Source organism: Taeniopygia guttata, chromosome 1 (assembly GCF_048771995.1).
Source record: "Taeniopygia guttata chromosome 1, bTaeGut7.mat, whole genome shotgun sequence".
In the NCBI taxonomy this organism is placed as follows: domain Eukaryota; kingdom Metazoa; phylum Chordata; class Aves; order Passeriformes; family Estrildidae; genus Taeniopygia; species Taeniopygia guttata.
The window spans coordinates 25,977,542-25,997,942 of NC_133024.1; the positions used below are offsets into that span (position 1 = coordinate 25,977,542).

Below are 20,401 nucleotides of genomic sequence, written 5' to 3' on the forward strand. Positions count from 1 at the left end.
AAGACTATGAAATGTTGAAAAGCTCTGTATCATTAGCTCATACTTTTTTCTTGCTGTGTTGAAGTTACCTTTCATTTCAGAAATTTTTTACTGCAAATAATTGCTGATAGTTTTTAGACTTGACTTTCTTTTTTTCTTTTTTTCTTTCTGCTGAGTATTGACTTGGATTTGTGTTTTATCTTTTTTGTGTCTTTTCAGAGCTTTTATTTTCTCTGTCATTCTCATGTACTCTGACTGCTATTTGGAAATGAAAAATTTCCTGCTCAACTATTTCAGTTACACCTTATTTTCACCTGCTGATTCTTCTTTATTTTTCCCTTTATCAGGGAATAGGATCTAGTTAGTTTTTATGCAGCTCCCCAAAGCCATCTTGGAGGAATGCCTATACACAAGTATCTGTCATCAACAGTAGAGTGCTTTATTCACAATGGCTTCAAATCTGGTTGGTTTTCCAGCACCTCTTTCTTCTTTCCAGGATCTGTTGGATCTCTGCTTTTGCATTTAATATAATTCAATGGCAGGGTTTTTTTCTTCGTAGGCAATTCCACAATGAGAGTGCCTGACTCTCCAACCTTCTTGACAACTTTACTGTAATAGCAATGAGGGGAAACAGAACATTTTATGTATACAAAAACAACTGGAGGCAAAATGGAGTTTGTGTGTAGACATTTCCCCATGCAGTATAATTTACTGTATGAAAGCAGTAATTACTGTGTCTGTAGCTCTGATTGTGTTTCATGGGTTCTATAAAATAATGTTAATGATATAATATAGTTAACTAAATAATTGCTTTGTTTAATCTTGCGTGTAGTGCAGTCATGATGTCTACCCTCAAGAGAAATTGGCTGTACAGCCTTGCTCTTCTTTTACAAGCAACATTTCCCTAGGGCTCCAAAAGATATTGTTATTTCTATTTATACATACCTTCCTTGAGGAGACAAGGAGATGCAAGAAGTGAGGCACTGATCAGCCTTTGGCAGACAGTTCCTGGTCTTAGTGTGGCACAAAGGACAAGGTTTGTGTTCCTCGCCACAGCCCTGTGCCCAAAGGGAGATAACATCACTTCAGAGAAACAAACCAGAGAAGATTTATTGTGTCACTCCTTCTGTATCCAGCCATCGGGCAAGCTCAGAGCAATAAGCAAAAGCTCTTGCAGAATTGAGGAAGTTGCAATGCTTTCACACACAGCAATGCTTTCTTCCTTGCTCCGCCTGAACTGGGATTATTTTGTGTCACTTCATCCTCCCACAAACATCTCCCCCAAGAAGGGACTGTGCATGTTCATCCAAAACTGAACACCAGATTTTATGCTTGCTGTATCTTGTGAATATTCCTCCTTATGTAGTCCAAAGAGGAATCAGTTTTGACACAAATACTTTACTTGCTGTGTATAAAAAAATCAATGTTTCTGGGACTGCCAGGTATAGGCTCTACACTTCCAAAAAGCTTCAGGAACATCTGTTGTCACCTGTGTGTGATCTTGTCTGTGATGGCACCTTAGATATATAGAACTATTTGAAAAGGATCCTTTCTGCTTTCCTCACAGAAGCCATGTTTTGACTGCCAAACTTAATAGACTCTCTACTTACTCTTACCTATGTATAAACAAAACTGGCCTCTCTTAAGCGATCAAGGAAATTGTGGAGTTTGGATCCTGGCCGGCTGGGAAACCTCCACCCAGCTGCTCTCTCACTCCGCATCCATAACAGGACAGGGAAAGAAAATAAGATTGAAAAGTTCATGAATAAAGGGAAAATCACTTACCAGCTACTGTCAGTGGGGAAACCAGACTTGACTTGGAAAAAATTGATTTAATTTATTGCCAGTTAAAATAGAGTAGAATGGTGAGAAACAAAGACAAAAACTAAAGCTCCTTCCCCCTGAATCCTTATTTTTCCTAGACCAATGATGTATGTGTGAAAACTAAAGAATGGTTTGTTGAGTCTTTTGATGGAGTGGCATACCTGACAGTCTTAAATGTAATAGAAGTGAAAGAAAAAGGAAGAAGCCAGAGCAAGGCAGGTGTTATACAAAACAATAAATTATTAAAATAACAAGAAGTAAGGTAATATGAATGCTAAGAATACACTTATGTCAAATATAGAGGAAAAACAATGGGGGAAAATAAAATCTCATACATTTAGTGTACAGACTGCTGTGTTTGATATCAACTTTAATGATAGTGTATATAAAGCTGTTATTTAACAAAACTAAAGAAGTAACTAGATGCATAATAATTAAATTACAATATTCGTAAAAGAAACAAAAAGTGCCTAAGAAAAAAAAAAAAACCCAAACCCTACAATATTAATACAGTGCAGTAAATTCCAGGATCCCCCAACTACAATGAATTCAAGAGGGAAATCGAGGAGATTGGAAAATGTATTGTATTAGTGAAAGGTTCCCCTTTCAGCTGAGGTTTTAGCATGGAAATTTGAAGCTACACCCTGCCAGAATATAAGATAAAAATAAGACTGGTAGTAAAAGACAGGGGTTTTATACCGTTTACAGAGGAACAATGAGCTTGTGTGACTATGAAAGTATACTTAGCCTAAAGAGTAGAGGACAGCTCATGTAAGAACTTGCTTCTACCCAAAGAGAAATTGATACATTCTTTGGTAAGCAATGGCATATGTATCCTTCAAAGAAACTGATTGCACAGATTTATCTAAACTGTTCCTGACTTTTAAAATTAGTACGTACAAAGAGCTGACTAAATGGAATCAATCTTTACCTTAGAAAGACAGTGTGCTTTCTTCCTTTCTCCCTCCATTTGTCATGATTTTGCCAATATTCCTGGTCATGTACCAAGACTGGAATGGGCAAGCATCCGACCGTGCATCCTGGTTTGTCAGCCTCCATGTGCTTCTGCTACTACTTTGTTTGTCCCCAGCTTTCTGGGAAAACATACCTGATGTTTGCTTGCCTCTGCTCTCTCTTATGTCATCTGTCTGTGGTTCTTATCTGGCTAAAAAGTGAAAATTTTTATTCTGTGTCTTCTCTTCTTGTTTTTTAGCTCTTGTTTTCCTTCCTCCTTTGCCCATCACTGCATAGGCAGCTTATACTCCGAACAGACCTAGTTCTTTCTATGAAAATATTCTGATCAGTCCAGACAGGTGAATCTATGTCAGAAACAACACTTGAAACAGCCAAGAATGTCCCAAACTATCACATGCACTTCCTCAGGACAGATGTACAAGATGTGTGTAGGTCTGAGCACTGCTTACAAACAACCTCATCTTGCCCCCCAGTTCGCTGTCACTGCCTACCTACCCTGCCTGCTCCAAGGTCTGGTGTTGTGCAAATGATATTTTTATTTCAATACAGGTTACTCAGAAACATCTCAGCCCAGAGGGTCCCCTCTAGTGAGTTGGCTTGTATAGCAATGAGAGCCAGGCCTGCTATCTGTGTCTCTGTAGAAATGGTTTTGTTCCAGGTCTCAGGACAAACAGGTGCTTGCTGCTGGCACCATGAAAGACAGTCTGTATAAAATGTCACTGTATAAACTTACTGTCCTCTACTTTCCTGCTAATCTCATTTCTGTGATGGGATATGCTGCAAAATGCTCTTGAAGAATCCTTGCTGGTCAAGACCTCATGTAGGAGAATAATATGCTGCATGTTCAGGATGTCTGGAGTAATTTTTCATTGTCCTCATCTCAGAAATAAGTATCAGACTAGATATTTGCCTCTCTGCTTTGACCCAGCTTTGGTGCATGACAAAATAGTTAAAATATTTAAAACATAATGTGGGCAAAGTTTAGAGGCCAGAGAAGAGTATGCATGCTTTTAAGAGTGTTGGAGCATACTGTTCTGGGAAGGAGGAGCCTATGAAGCCATGGATCAGTCCACAGTGTTTTAATGTTTGTGTTGTCTGAGAATTTCTGTGACCACTCTCAGTCTTGATTTGGAGTCTGACCTGTGGAACAGAGACCAGTTTTGCTACAGTGCAGTAGTCAGTCGAAGGAAGAGGCCATTATTTTAGAAAAATGCTTTGAGTAGTTTGGCTGGAGAAACTTGTTTTGGTTTGTTTCTGTAGTTCTCTTGCAGATTGTTTTAAAACTTGGAGCCTAGGTCATTTTACATATGGTTTCCAGAGAAATTCTTCACTTTATGGACTCTGCCAGTTTATGGTATATTTTTTTTTTCCTGATGACCTTTGGTGAACCAAGACCAGTCATGCAAGTTCAGATCTTAAGCTGAACTCCAAGGGACATGTACTCTTACCTCAGAACCTAGATGGGAGAAAGGTCCTCCTCTGTGCAGGCATTCAGTGTTGACTGGTGCTTGTCTTCTTGCTCTTTATGACTGCCAGGGCCTGAAGGTCAGGTCAAAAAAGATGATAGATGAAAAATCTCCATCTGTCAAATCAGTTTCCTATGATTTGCATTTTCTGTCAGGTGCTGGACATTAAAAACTCAATACTAAGTTGCATATGATGCAGTTGATACATGTTGCAAAAAGGGAGGCGATGTCAAGGATAGTAATTAATTTCTATTTAGGTTTACAAAGACTCATAGGATGGGTGTTGTGGCTAAGGAGCCCTACTGAACACGCATTGTGGGTGTAACTGTGTAAGTTGGTCTGAAGATGAGATAAGGCTGTCCAGATCATACAGAGGCAAGTTGCTCCATTTCTTGAAACCCTGCTGCAGTAATGGTTAAACACTCCCTGACAGGGCAGTGTAGGTGAGGTTACTGAAACCCTTTCTTTAGTGACATTGGAACTTGGTGAGTCATGATATCAGTATCTGAAATTAATCCATGAAGACTTTGTAGATCCTTGGCAAATTGGCCTTCAAATGGAACAACTAAGGAGAGAGAGTCAGAAGGAGATGGAGTAGAGAATAAAAAAGGCAAAAAAGCTGTAAGAATGAGAGAGGGGGGAAATTACTCTAATAGGAAGAACAGTGAGATTAAAAAAAGAAATGAAGGAAGGATTCACTAAGAATAGAGTATCTTTGCCTTTAATGGCAAAAAGGAAATAGAGGAGAATGTTAAAAGATACCTATAACTTTACCTTACCCTGTTAGGCTTTTTACAATTATTTTTAAACCGTTGGAGGTACGTTAGCACCTTAGAAGCTCTTCTTACAACAAAAAAGAGTCACGGATTTTAATTGCTTTTTGTCTTGCAGATCCACCAAGACTCACCCTGGCCCAGTTGTACATTTAAGTGACAGCCCAAGAGATGAAGGAAAAGTGAGTACAGCCAATGGTATAAAATTTTGCAGCATTTCATAGCCTTTATTTGCCTTGCTACTCTTTCCTTTTGCTCACTCACTGATTTTATTATCTGCTTTCTTTCAAAGTTTGCAAGTCACTTTATTTTACTGTTCTTAAGGAAAAACGATCTTTGTACAAATTTAATGAGTAAACATTTGTGATGCAGACAACATACTGTACTTTGAAATGTATAGCCATCTAAATTGTTCCTGTTTACGAAAGCTTGACTTCGTATAAGTAAGGTTTGACTAAAAACTGTATCATGACTTCAGTACTTGGATAATACACGCTTATGAAGGCATTATAGTAAATTTTAATAAGATAGGAAATCTTTTCTTATATAAGGATTATCATGATAATAACCCAGGTTTGGAACTTGCTGCTGTTTGCAATTCTCAACTCTGTACACTATCCACAAGTGGAAACCAAACATATAGTTAGAGCATTAGGGTTGTTACTGATACCACCAGGAGGCAGAATCAGAGTTGGCTTTATTTGTATGGCAGCTTTTCAAAGATGAAGTATGGTTGACAGAATTCTGGTTCTACTGCAGCTTGCTTTTTTTTTTTTTTTTTTTTTTTTTTTTTTTTTTTTTAATGTATTGCTACTGATATTTGAGCATTTTGCCTGTATGGAAAGGGTATTTATCTCTCTCATTGGTTTTTATCATTTTTAGTAATTGCATTTCAGTATGTATTTATAAAGTACTGCATCTTCCAAGTGGTGTATCTGTTTGACAGCATGCCTCACATAACAGCAAATAGTTGTTAGAAACTAGCAGCAGTTTAAATCTCTGATACTGATATGGGGGATATTATGCTGAAATTATGGGTACCTAGAAAAGCTCTGATGGCTACATCTGATTTTCATTTGCATCACTTGTCCTTGGACTTACCCATATTGCGAGGTGAGCTACGCACAAACAGTGCACTTGTGAACCAACCCTGCCACAAATTTGATGGCATCTCTAAGCCTTTCTGGAAGAATCACAGTAGGTCAAGCAATTTAGAATACTATCAAATAAAGTAATTAAACATATTGAAGTGTAGTGTTGCAGCCTCAAACAAGAAGCCATCAAGAAATGCGGTTTAATTATCTCTGGCAAAATATCTGGTGAGAATAAAGGTTTATTGATGAGACATCATTCTTGTTTGCTGGCCACAAGAGGAGCTGCTGCTGAGCTACTTAAAGCACATAGTGTAGGAAAAAAGGGTATTAAAAAAAAAAAAAAAGGTCTTGTCAGTGAAGGCTTTTTATAGGAATGCCATGCACTGTGTATAAACAGAAACCTAAAAATATTTTTCAGCAGAAAGGGCGATGAAAAGGGCCCAGGCAAGAGAGTTAAGAGAACTGGCTTGGGAATACAACTGCTTGTTGCTGAGAGGGCACATAGGAGACATCTGGGCACTGATGAAGTACTAGCATTCAAAGAACAACAGCAAACTCAGACAAATGCCTATGAAAAACAAACATTGAAAATTTATGAGGCGAAGTAGTAGAAAATGTGAGGTATATTAAAATCATCTCAATGCATCTTTTTATATCATTGCTAGTTTGAGAGTGGTGTAAAGAATGAATTGGTACTAACAAAATACTTACAGTTTTGTAGAATGTAGAATTGATGGTGTTTACAGGAAGATATCAATAAAAGGTACACAGATCCAAGAGAAGATCCAAGCATTAAATCAATAGACAATTCTAAATTTAAAAAAATCAACAGTGGACAAATAAATTAAACTACACTTTTCAACTTAGTCTCATTAAACTTTAGTTAAAGAATGCAGAATAAATCAATCATTATTCAGAGAGAGGAAAAAATGGAGAAAAAAGCGGCTCCTCAGACTTTTACTGTTCAACATGGTCATATATAGCTTAGAAAATAGAGTAAACAATGATGTCACCTGGTTTGCTGGACTTTAGGAGGCTGAGAAACTCAGCAGTAAAATGGCAGGTTCAATACTGTCTTTTAAAGTATATTCAGTGTAAATGATGACAAGTGATACATGTAGGGCAAAATATTTCTGACTTTACATATAAAACAATGGGTGTGAGCTGATGATTCCTGTTTGGTTTCAAGAGCTTTGAGTGATGATTAATAGTTCAGTGGAAATGTCACTCAGCTCAATGCTCAGTAGTGAACAATAAAGAAAATCAAAATTAGGCATTATGCAGAGAAGAATAGAGAACAAAACAAAGCTATTAAAGAAATGCGTTGTTGACCTGCCTGCTGATTACTGAGTATAATACTTGTCCCTCTGTGTCTAAAATGAACATAATGCTAAAAGAAATTCAGAGAAGGGACTGGGTTTTCTATATGAGAGGCAACTCAGTGAGACAGGAAAATTCACTATGGAAAAGATTTGACTGTGATTCAAAGTTTGAAAATCACAGTTGATATTAAGAGGATGGAAACAGCTCAGTGTCTTTCAATACAAAAACTAAAAGGATACCAAATAAAACTGTCTGGTCAGATTCCAAAGAAGCCAATTAAGTACTTCTTCAAAGGTGCAATGGGTAGAATCTAGGAAACTTTTTCCAAATGCTATTGTGTGTGCTGAAAATGTACTGATCACAAGAAAGACTAGAAAAGTTAACACAAAAGAAATCCATGTGAGGTTAACTGATGAGATTTGCTGAATTCTCCTAAAAGGTTCTTAAAGATGAGGTTAAACAGAGTCATGTTTAGTTGAGGAAGTGGTTATACTTGAATGAGAAAATAACTTGGACAGAGAGAATATGTGAGAGTGTTACCAATATTTGTATTCTTCCCATATTATTTGGTATTTGCTCTTGGCCTATACAGTACAAGATACTGTCATAGCTAGACTTTTATTTAATTTAGCAGAGTTATTCTTAGATAAAAAAGCTGTTTGATGATAGTGACACATACTTTGCTAATCTCCACAGCTCAAAGCTAACCAAAGACAAACAAAAAGTATTGGTGGCAGAAGTCAGACTCCACACATCACATCATGATAGGCAGCAGATAGAAGTGTTTGCATATATTTCAGAAATTAAATAGTAGGTACAAACCAGTCATAATCATTACTCAAAATGCAGATGTTCCTTTACTCTACAAGAGTACTACTCTACAAGTACTTTGTCAAGAGTCCAGTGGTATAGCCTTCTCTGGGATTGTTTACATACCTGGGACTGAAGTAAGTAAGTAAGTATTTCTCCTATGAACACTGAGTGTTTTAGAGTCCTAAAACATAGTCGGGCCTTTCAAAATCTAGGATAATCATAAGAGCTCTATTTTAAAGCCAGGGAAGTTTATGCACTGGCAGTAATTCACCTTTTTCATTAAGATCCTTTGAATTCCTAAAAGTTCCAGTTTATTTCATGGACTGGTGATGGGGATCCTTGTGCCAAAAGAGTGAATGCAACTCAAGACAACTTCTGCCATTCAGAACTTTTCCAGAGTGGCCTCCAGGCAAACTACCCAGGCAGGCTTTGGAGACAAGTCTCTTTTATGAATCTAAAAAGCTATGGCTGGAAGACAAACATCAAAGAGAATTTAGGCATTTAATGTGTCACTGAAGAACAATTCGGGGACCAAGTGATTAAGTTCATGAAATATAACTGTGTCTGCCAAATCAATTAATAAGTGTACATTAGGGACAGACTGGAGTGCACAGACATTTATAAGTGGCAGATCTGTTGCAAACATGATTTTTCTTGCTGACAAAGGAAAAGACATTAACTGCAATGATCTGCAGTTTCCCAGCAAACAGAGAAGGCTTAATAGGAAAAGGTTTAATGTTATTTACAATTAGCTGGTGGGCTAAACTTCCTATCTCTGAGTCTGAGTTCTGAGATCTAATAATACCTAAAACAACAAGCCTGTTTGGCAGGCTTGTTTGTTTGGGATTTTTTCTCCAGCTGTTTTGTGTTACCAGGACAAGTGAGAGGCTTACTGTCATGTACCAGAATGTAATTAGTTGACTGTAAAAAAGAAATTTCCTCCCATCATCAAAAGCATATGATGAAGAATGATTTAAGTCAAAATGTAAAACAACTCCACTAAACAAGGAGGATCTTGCCAGGACTTCTCCCTCCAAATACTGTCCAATGTTCTGCTTTTTTTGTAGCCTAAGTGTGAGTAAGTGCCACAAAAGGCAAGATAAATCTTTGGAGTTTTTTCCATCCTTGACTCTTTTTATGGATACTGCTTTACTTTTTCTGGGTTTTCCTCTCCAACTGCATTTATGGATATTTTGCTTTTTACTTTTATTACAGAAATAGAGCTTGTCTTATAGATCTCCCAAGTGGTCATTATGACTGAGAGGAGTGGGAATGTTTCAGTTTCCTATGGTTCAGACAGGTCAGAATCCAGAGCATCCCAAATTTCCTGGCAATGAGACTAATCCCATTCAGCCAAGCTGGAATTGTGACTTCAGTGCTGTACCCCAGTGTTAGTACTAAAGCAGCATGACTACGGTCTGAACAAAAAGAGAGATTCCTGGCTATGCAGCAAAACTCTTTGCTTTTCAATTTCTTCCCTGAAATCACACTATATAACTTGCAATTCTTTAGTGCAGTTGTGCATTAAACATTTCAGCAATAGTTCAGGCGAAATGCAGCCTCTAATAAAAGGTATTTAACCTTTTAGTAATTACCTGGAGCATGATGTCTTTGCAAAAGAGAGGGGTAAAAATCAAAAGAGAAGCCTGCTTCCCCAGGGAAGAAAGGCTTATTAAGAAACAGGGCCACATACTACATGCTTTTAAATTCCTTCACTTTTCTGAATATATTTGTACAAAAGCTGAGGTGAAAAGAATATTGGTAGATACAAACTGAACGTGACTGTTTTGGTACCCAGCTGTAATGCACATGTGCAAGTGCTTGTTGTGATGACAGTAAGACGGGCACTCAGACTCCATAGATTACTAAAATACTATTTGTCGGAGTGAATACAAAAAGGAGGGTGGGAACCCCAAGCTGTGTAGGATTGGATGAACCTCCAATAAGGGCATGGCACCATCCTCTGTGAAGAGGCTCTTGCCAGCATTTTGGTCTTTGGAGAGCCCAAAAGATTTTTTTTTTTTTTTTTTTTAAGTGCCATATCTATTCCTACTGTCAAACAAAAGGGTGTTGACATGAGACATACATTAAGATAAAGGCACAAAGGTGCTTTCCTTACCTTTATCAAGTGGGAGAGGCCTACAAGGTCCTTTATAATGAGCAGCTAAGTTTACCCTGTGGCCAAGAAATATGTGCAGCACAATGCAGGCCTGGAAGCCAAGTGCTGTGTGCAGCACAACACAGCACAGACCTGCACCTACTCAAGTGTACTGCTGTGAGCATCACTAACTCCTGGATATACAAATAACTTCCATTTGGGATTGCTATACCAACAGTGCAAGCAGCTGCAGTAATACCCTCCTTTGTTCATTCTCTCAATGGCAGCCTATTATCCCAGAATACCATATGGCATCCTGACACAGGAGCTATCCAGTTAGCTGCATGCTTCCTGACTCTGACACAAAAATCCCATGTGGAGCCATCCAGAGAAAAAAGGCTAAATATTCTGGAATTTTTCCAGACAGTTTGAATTTTTTTCAGGAGAATGATTCTTCAGGAGCATAAGTAGTTATTGTTTATATTCAGGTATTAAATATATTAACTATAAATTGTTTCCAGATTAGCTAGAAGATTCCACAAAAGGAATATTCTCCTGTCAAGAAAAAGAACCAAATTCAGTAGATCTGAGAGTATTCCCAGGCTCTTTTGTAGCAGTATTGATGTATCACTTATATTTAACTTGGAAAGAAAGTGATGTTTTGTTTAGCAGCCCAGACAAATTTCATTTTTAGGACTCATGCAAGCTACTAAAGTGAGTGATAGCAAAGATGGTGTTAAAGTTTCTCCAACTAAGAGATTATCTTGTCATTATTCTTCACAAATTCTTTATATAGATACTGTAAATCCTTGCCTGCATTCTGTGATATGTCTGTTTACAGATGATGAATAACTGCAATTATCATTGCCAGTTGTATGAAATATTCTATCACAGAAATGTCAGTCTGCCAGTTTAGCCATTTTCTGTCTTCATGTCCAGAACAGATTCTTAAGAAGACAGATTCTGTGGGAAACAGTTTCCAGGACACCTAAATAAGCTAGACATCATATTGTCCATAAGATTTGAAATGTGTTCAAATGAAGAGTAACTCTACAGTACCAAATCAATATTTCACTTCTTTTGAGTGCAGACAAGAAGAAATTATTTTTGTTCATTCTTATTTTTCTCCTGACTATTGTTTTTCTTCTCTTTCATCTTTTCAGAACTCTTTGCTAATATTTCTCTTGTGTGCATGATGATATGAAGTCCCAGTTCTATAAGAAGTAAAAATTGACATCAGTTAATTTATTTTTAATTACTAGGAAAGCAAGCAATTTATTCTCTGCTGGAGGAGTTCTTCAGAATGTTCTAATGCAATAGCAAATATAAATAAAAGGAATATAAGTAACTGAATCAAAGTTTAATCTGGTGACTCTCTTGGTTTGAAGTTATTTAGGTGGTATTTTAGGTGTCAAACAGTTTTTTCTCCAGCAAGGTGCAGGGAATGTAAGAGCTGGTAGGAACATGCTACAATCTTTGGTTTTCAGCAGATATGCAATTAAGAAGACTGTACAGTTGCATAATCATCCAGGTGGAAAAAAGGTGTATAAAGCCTTTTTTTTCCCATGTCAGATCTTAAATTTGCCAGCAATGTGAAGTAATTTATACTGAAAGATAATTTGAAAGAAGGTATTATGTGTAATACCTTGTATAATGTGTAATGTGCAAATTACAATCTTGCACATCACTTTGTTTTTTCTTTTTATATTACTCAATACTTATATGTACCTTTTGAATCAGAAAATGTAACTGTGTTTTTTGTCCCTGCTCCAGCTGTTGATAGGCTATGAAAATGGGACCATCGTGTTCTGGGACCTGCGATCTAAAAGAGCTGATCTGAGAGCTTATTATGATGAGGTAAGCAATTTCCATTAACTCAGCAAAGCCATTATTCAGCAGTTTGCCATATGTCTTACCAAGCAGGTGGATTTTTATCTAAAAGCACTGCTGGTTCTGGAAGTACTGTCTGTGCTATGCTTTTGGGCAAATTACTTACAATAGAAATCAAAGTCTGAAATCTCTAGTTCTGATGCTTTAGGCTCTCATGAGTGTACTGTGACACAGAATGTCCTTCCCTTGATCCTGACAAGTTCATCAACTTCTCTGTGGGGATGCTCAGTTGAACAGAGTCTAGCAATGAGCTGACCTGAGATATAGCTACAATAGCAATTACATTATAATCTCTACTGGGTATATCTAGAACATTCATTATATTGGAAGACAAATTGCCTTGTACAGCTGTTGATATTGCCTAGTACTTAAGATCTGATTAAACAGTTTTCAAAATTATATTGTCATAGTTATCACACAGTTGTCTCTTGTCATTTGTAAGCAGCCATTGTTAACCATACAGTTCTTGTATCAATAATCAAGCTGCTTGAGAAATAGATATACTCCTAGTTATTATGGTTTTAGCACTATCCCTAGGAAAAAAATATTCTTTGTTCTGCCAATCCTCTAAAGTTCACCACAGATGAACATGAATGCAACTACAGCTGAAGATAGAAAAGGACATTTTCTTTAAAGTGATCCTAGCAGTAATTGGTTTCCTGTAGTTCTCTTTCCTTCTTCATCTTGTCACTTTGCTATGTATGAGTGTATACACATTTATTTCCCCTCTAAAAAGCAATCTGAATACATGTGGATCCTTCACTCTTTCAGACCTGCTGTCAGAGACACATTAAAGCTACTCTGAGCTTCAAGTTAAGTTTCTGAGCATCAACATAGCAAATGTTTCAAAGGACAAGTTTGATCAGGCCAGCACTTAAGCCTCAAGACTTACCCACTGAATTGTCTCTCAGTGACAGTCTGCTTGTGCAAACACTTGTGAAATTGCACCCCTTCTGTTAATTAAGGCTGAACAACTTCTTCCTTTTACAGGTCTCCTCAGGAAGGGTGGAGGTGGGGATGCCTGTTCATTCACTGTCCTCTCTTGTACTCAGAATGAAACTACATGAAGCAGGATCTTCTTAATGCTGATCTGATTCCCCTTTTCTTTTTTTCTTCGTTTTGAGACAGAGTGGGTGGATGTTGAAAATTCCTCATACAATTTAGAATTTAGTTGTTCCACATTTTTCAATACTGTTCTCAGGAACTTCTTTTTGCCTTTTAATCAGTCCCATGGTTTCCTCCTTGGTGGTTATTTACTGTGTCATTACTCCACTTTGTTCCACTTGTGCTAGCTTCCTATATACGGAAATAATTGCAATATTCTTATTTTGTTTTTTAAAAGGACTGTGTGACTAACCATTTTACTTTATTCCCGACTTTCAGGCTCCATGTTCATAATGTTCCAGACCTGCTAGAATTCCTTAGGGAAGCCACAACCCTTAGGGAGCCACTAAAAAGGGTTACTTTTTAAATCCTGGGTTACATAGGTTTTGTGAGTCAAAAATTACCAGTTTGGCATGTGCTACTTGGTATTTAGCAGCAAGACAAATTGTCAAGCCTAAGCCTCATCTTATGGGTTGGCCACAAAAGATCACAGTTCAGAAGTCATTGTTCCTGCTCCCCTTCACCGTGCTATCTGGACTGATGGAATGCCTCTGTGCCCCACGATGTCTGACCAATCTCTCAGTATTTTTCTGGGACTGGGCCAGAACAGTTCCTGTTGCAGGGTATCTGTGAAGTCTCAGATAAATTCCTGTAAGTGTTCTGTATCTTGGTTAAGTACCAAAGTGCCTCTTTGTATGAGTTCTGATTTAAATTAATTCACCCTCACTTTTCTTACTATCATCACGATTTTCATCTTCTCAATGGTGATATGCATGAGACATTGAGGCCCTTCCAATCAATGCCTCCTACACAATGCCTTCTATAAAATGCTTTCCTTACAAACTCTTTTATAATTTCCTGCAAAAGTTTATTTCCATCAATTGGTATTGAGGTTCTCAAGTTGTTACTGATAGTCGGCAAACCCAAACTCCAGCCATCTTCTTATGCAGGCTTTAGAAGTTTGTGTCAAACCCCATTCAGAGCTGTCTGAAGAAGTTGTCATCTTTCACTAGAACACATCCCCAAAACAAAGATGTAGAGCTCTCAGAGGCATTTGCCAAATGACAGCTCCCTACCTTTGTCTAGCACCATGCCACTATGGAAATATCCAATTGCATGTGGCTCTTGCTGTAATAGTCCTGCAGTACTACGAACACAATTTTTTAGCATTCAAACATTAAGATGAGACAAGCATTGCTCATGTCCAAAATGACATGAGCAATGGTACTAAAAGACCCTCTGTGGAGAAGATTTGTGGTTGGAAGGAACTGAAATGGTGTTTGGCATTGCTTAATCTTAGTATATGGTGAATGTGAGAGAAGATGGAATGTGTATGCAACCACTGTGGGTATTGCAAAAGGAGAAACATAGCTAATCTGGAGTGAGATGCTTTTATGTCAATACACTGTGTGAACGTTCACATGACCCACACACCATGAGGAACTCCTGTTCTAAGCAAATAACTTCTCCTTTTGTGTGTGGATGCTAAAGAAGGGGGTCTGAATGCTTGACATAATCTAGCAGAGAGAAAATTAGGGATTTGTTCAGGACCATCTTTCAGAATTACTCGTGACTTGCAGCTGATACTTCCAAAAGCATTTCTGTTTTTCTTGCCCATTTTGTGGCAAGGTCTAACAGGTCAGTTTGAGTTGCTGCTATGCCAGCTGTCTGTGCCAGGATCATCCCACCTCAGCTCCCCTCCACAGGAGATTGGTGCTGGCAGGTGGTACCTGGTCACAGAGAGGCAGTTTAACAAGCAGCTTGGTGTGTTTTTTAGCTAGTTATTTGCTCCTGCTCAGACACAGTTAGTGATTGTTACCATGTGAAATGTTTCTAAGGGTGACAACACATCAAAACCAGATTCAAATTTGGCAGGATAGCAAGCATGAATGAGCTCATGTCAGAATTAATTTGCATGAAGATAGACATGCTTTCAGTGTAAGTGAAGCAGTGCTCCCCACAGAACTAAGGTTATTCTACCCGAGGGCAACAACACTGGACTCTGCATGAACCATCTTTCTGTGTTTTCTCTTGTTTCTTCAGCTATAGTTTGGTTCCTTCTCGTTATTTAAGAGGAATTGTGTACCAATTCCCTCTCCGAAAGGCAGAAGTTTGGGCAATACCCATTATGTCACCACAAAAATAAATATATAGAGTTCAATTTTTTTCAGCTCTGTTTTTTTGTGTCCTTTTTGGCACAACTGTTTTAGTAGTGTGTTAATCAAACATTCATATAGAAGGTATGTAGGATTCCTGTTAAAACACCTGGGTCATCTTAATGCAAACTCATTTGTGGCTCTGCTGTCCAGCCCCAGGAGCTGAGTAAAGCTTTGGTAAAGGGTCGTGGCCCTTCAGTTGATTTCTTCTGATACTCTCTCCAGACCATGAGCTGTAACCAACCATAACAATCAATATAATGATTAGAAGAGGAAAACCAACAGGGAGTTTTAAATAGCGACCAGTAGCACTTAAACAAAATTAATATGAACAGCTGCAATGCCTGCTTATGAATATCCAGCCATGATGTTTTCATTTGAATAAATCAGATAAATGTCTATATGCAGTTTTAAGTGCATGCAAGGCCTTAGCATTTCCTAGGTTGAAAAAAAAAACCCTGGAAATTTATTAAGCTGCATTCAAAAATCTCTCAAAAAATTCAAAGATCTCTTTTGTTTACAGTTACATAAAATTATATTGTGTTTTTTGATATTTAGCAGTGAAGGGAAGGGACTTGGATTCTGGGAAAAATTCTGTGAGTTTGTGCTTCTGTGAGGAGTGTGTGAGGAACAGTGGTATAGAATGAATGTTTTGTCAGAATATGTTTTTTGTTAGTTTCCAGCACATACTAGTGAAATTAAAGGACTTATGCCATTATCCTTTCCTATAGTTTGATGTAACAATGGATATTTTCAGTCAGTTCCACTAATTATGCACAAAATACTAAGAATGGTATATGTAACATTAATCATGTGGTACTTGTATGCACAAAGGAGTGTAATATTCCTCTTCTCTGATGCATTATCTATTCCGAAACTATCTTACATCGTTGTTTTGGTAATTTTCTATATAGGTGAAACAGCCCTGGACTTTTTAGTATTTTGGTTTTGACATTAAACATTCCAGATTTCTGTGGACTTACTCTGCAACTTAAGTATGTGAGAGTACATGTGGAAATTATCTAAGAACTGTGTTTTTCTTCCTCTGGGGAAGACTATGTGTGTTGTATGTTACCTGTAAAGATTTTAACACAAAATTACCTCTAAACTTACCAGATTAACTATTTCTAAGGAAAGCTATCAGACATATTACAACTGCATTAATGGCCCTTGTTCTTACACTTTTACCTTAATACCCTTTTCCTTCAATTTTGGCCTGATTCAATACAGGCTTTCTCACATTTCTGTGTTACATTAGCCTTTATGATGAAATGTGGATTACAGCCATCTGTGGCTAACAAGTAATGGTAATAGACTTCAGACAAACAGGAACCATCCAACTGTTGATATGTCATTAGAACAATATAATCTGAAGTCATACGTGAAACCATCATTATTGTGAACACTGTATTCCATTCCAGTCTCAAGTTCTTCTTTCTTTTCTGTAGGCTATTCATTCTGTTGCTTGGCATCATGAAGGGAAGCAGTTCATGTGTAGTCACTCTGATGGCAGCTTGACCCTATGGAATCTGAAAAGCCCCAACAGACCATTCCAGACCACAATTCCACACGGTAATTCTGATAGTTTAAATGTGTAACTAAGAAGAAATGCAGTCTTCTCAAAGATGCTTGCTAATATGTATGTTTCTTTAATTTTTCCTCGTAGCCCAGATGTTGCTTCTTGCATAAATATTTTTATCTGCAGAGTAGCTGCAAATTATTGTAAAATCAGTAACTTAGATCAAACCTTTTATTGTAATTGGGGTCATAAATACCTCTTTCTGATTTATATTACTCTAATGTCTTATCCAATTCCTTTTAAGAGTCTACTGCTGGTCTGTGAGACTCTCAGGCTCTTTCTTTCTTTTATAGTTTGTATTTTATGTGCAATTTTCATAACAAATTAATGTGTTTTGTACAAGGTAGTGTGGTGTTTGTCATGGGAATGGTACAAGGCTTCCCAAAGAACTGCAATGAAGAATTTAAAGGACCCATAGTAAGAGATGGCTTTATGTGTAGGACTTTACATAAAATTGCTTCCTACAAATTAGGTTTAAAAGTACTGACACCATTGCAAATGTATACATTTACATTTACTTTACTGAGAAATCTGACTGGGTAGAGAAGGAGGAAGGAGAAGAAGTCAAGACGAAAGTAGCCCCAAAAGGATTTAGCATTTTCTTAATTTAGTTCTGGTTTATCATTTTTAGTCATAGAATTCTACAATGTCAGAAGGGAACTCTCAGCCAGTCAGATGGCTAGATCAAAACAGGCCTGATTTGATGAGTAAACACAGGACATTGGGCACTTGAACACTTCCAGCAAAATATTGCACAACCTCTTTGGGCAATATCTTTTGGTATTTAATGACCTATGTGGCACAAATATTGTTGTTAATATCTAACCAGAATTTTCCATACCACAACTTATGTCCTTTATCTTCCATCACAGCACTGTTTACCTCTGAGAAAAGTCTTTATCCATCTAAACTGTATCCTCCAGTCAGACTGTTGTCAAAAGCCAACATAGGCTTTCCAAAGCAAGAAGCTCAAAATTTCTATTTTTCCAGTTTGCAAGTGACTTTTCTCTGATTGGAAAAAAGTACTGAGACATAATTAACCAAAAATTAATGAATTTCAGTAGTATGATTCATTTAATTTTATCACTCAACTAGTTATACACCAAAGCAGGTCATGTTTTGTCAACAACAGGAATTAAGTCAGTCTAAGAATGGCTTAGGAAAAATTGAGCTGTTATGGTCATTCAGAAAAAAAGGTACCTAATTAGTCTGATTCACTCATTATTAGTTAAGTTTCATACTCAGGAATCTGCATGGTTTATAGATGTCTTTGAAGTGTGTTCTGTAGTCCTTTAGATGTATGTGGCAGTAAAAACACAAAGACATAATAAATTTAATTAATTTAGACAAATGTGTATTTTATGAAAATAGGAGCTGATGCTTTTAATCTTTTGTAGCTTTAAAGTTCCTTTCTTTGTTTCTTACACAGTTCTTTCAATGTATATGTTTTAGTTTGAACATTCAATTTCATGTTTTAATAGTTTTCATATTCTTTCTTTCCTTAGGAAAAGTCCAAAGAGATGGAAAAAAACCTGAATCTTGTAAACCAATTCTTAAAGTAGAGTACAAGACCTGTAAAAACAGGTTTGTTTTTAATTCTATAACTAACTCAATATTACATTCCCAAATTTAAGTCCTTTTAGAATCTTTTCCTGCTTTCTTTTTACAAATCTATTTATTATTATTTGCAGCTACTAAAGCCGTAATGTAAACTTTTATGTACCATGTAGACTTACACTTGTTTTTTTTAATACAGTGAACCATTTGTGATATTTTCTGGTGGATTGTCCTATGATAAGCCTTGTCGAAGACCAAGCTTAACAATCATGCATGGGAAAGCAATTACAGTTCTTGAAATGGATCATCCTATAGTCGATTTTTTAACTCTTTGTGAAACCCCATATCCAAATGGTGAGTTTATTGGGAAAAATACAATTATGGAATCTATAAACAAAACGATCTTTCCTCATACATTAATCCCATTCCAGGGACTTCCATCCTCATGTTTGTCTTCATCTCAGGAAAACTACATAACTTAATGTACCTGGAACTTGTTGGCATTCTAAATGTAGGAAGCAAGTAGTGAGTGGACAATAAAGCATGCATTAATCTCCACTTATAGGATTGAAACCCATGAGCTACTGTGAGAAAACATTGCTATTAATCAAAGATAGGTGCTTTTATTTCTGAAATTTTTCATCATTTACAACTTGCTAAATTATGAAAATTTAACTATCACTTACCTGCAAAAAGGTTCTTACACTTCAGCATGAAATGAATTGTTAAAAAGTGTTATGTTTGCTGCATACCGTGAGGCTGCCAAGTTCTGAAATATGTTGTCAGAAAGTTCCAGAAAGTAAATAAAGAAAAGATGTAAGTCAGAAAGGAACTAACTTTAGCATTGTCAGCCCTCAAGCAGAAAAGTTAAATAAATCTTATATACATAGGTAAACCAAATATACATTGAAAACACTTAGTAAAGATAAAGTGTATATCTACTTCAATATCATGCAAAAATTTAATTTTCTGTAGTCAGGGTTGCTTTGGGCCTTCATTTAACTGTGTCAAATACTTCCCAGTACTTAGGTTTTTAGCATCTTCCCCTGCTCACAGACCAATATTTAAACATTTTGGTTTAACTTGTGTTATTCATAGCCAAGTATAAAAAGAGGCAACAAATAATGTGCATTCATAGCAGGACTGAAAGGAAGATGAATCAGTTGCTCTCATTTACTCTTCCTTTTGGCATCACCCATCTGAACAGTTTATTCTGAGCTTGCACGTGCTGGAATGATTTGCTGCTGTTGAAAAGAAAGTCATAATTTCACATTTTATTTTTTTATAAAAAATGTAAATGATAAAAAGTATGTAAATGAATATACTCTATGCATCAAGGGAAGCATTTATTTGCCATCTTAATTCTTTAGTTTTGATAAATAAAAAGAGACTTGTATAAAAAAACCAAAGCATATAATCCCCTAAAGAGTGTGTGGGAGGAAGGGGCATGTTATTACCTGAATTGAAAACAGCAGACTTACAGGATTCCTAGGGAATATTCTCCTTTAATTACCTAAGAAATGGGGGCATTGTGTATCATGAAGTGTCCTGCACAATCTGTTTCTGCAGAGCAGTTGTACACAGTAGAAGTATTACTTTTGGACAGCAAAAATACTTTTTCTGTATAACAATTGGATTCAATAATGCAATGATGCACACAACTCATTCATATTCTACTTCTTTACTTTCAACAGAGCATCATGCTGGCAGGTTATAATACTCCAATTCTTCTTCTGCTTTGTATGTTTGTCAACAGTACTGCCCAAAAGT

General features: G+C 36.9%; 1 protein-coding gene across 9 annotated transcripts in view; it reads left to right on the forward strand.

Moving 5' to 3' along the window:
* Positions 1-20,401, forward strand: part of STXBP5L (syntaxin binding protein 5L) — a 180,323-nt gene that overhangs the window by 90,761 nt on the left and 69,161 nt on the right. For all 9 annotated transcript variants that reach the window (XM_030266358.4, XM_030266367.4, XM_030266391.4 and 6 more), the window contains exons 6-10: positions 5,136-5,199; positions 12,119-12,202; positions 16,944-17,067; positions 18,580-18,658; positions 18,831-18,985. In XM_030266358.4, coding sequence (XP_030122218.4) covers positions 5,136-5,199; positions 12,119-12,202; positions 16,944-17,067; positions 18,580-18,658; positions 18,831-18,985 — 506 coding nt within the window. The remainder of the gene's footprint in view (positions 1-5,135; positions 5,200-12,118; positions 12,203-16,943; positions 17,068-18,579; positions 18,659-18,830; positions 18,986-20,401) is intronic.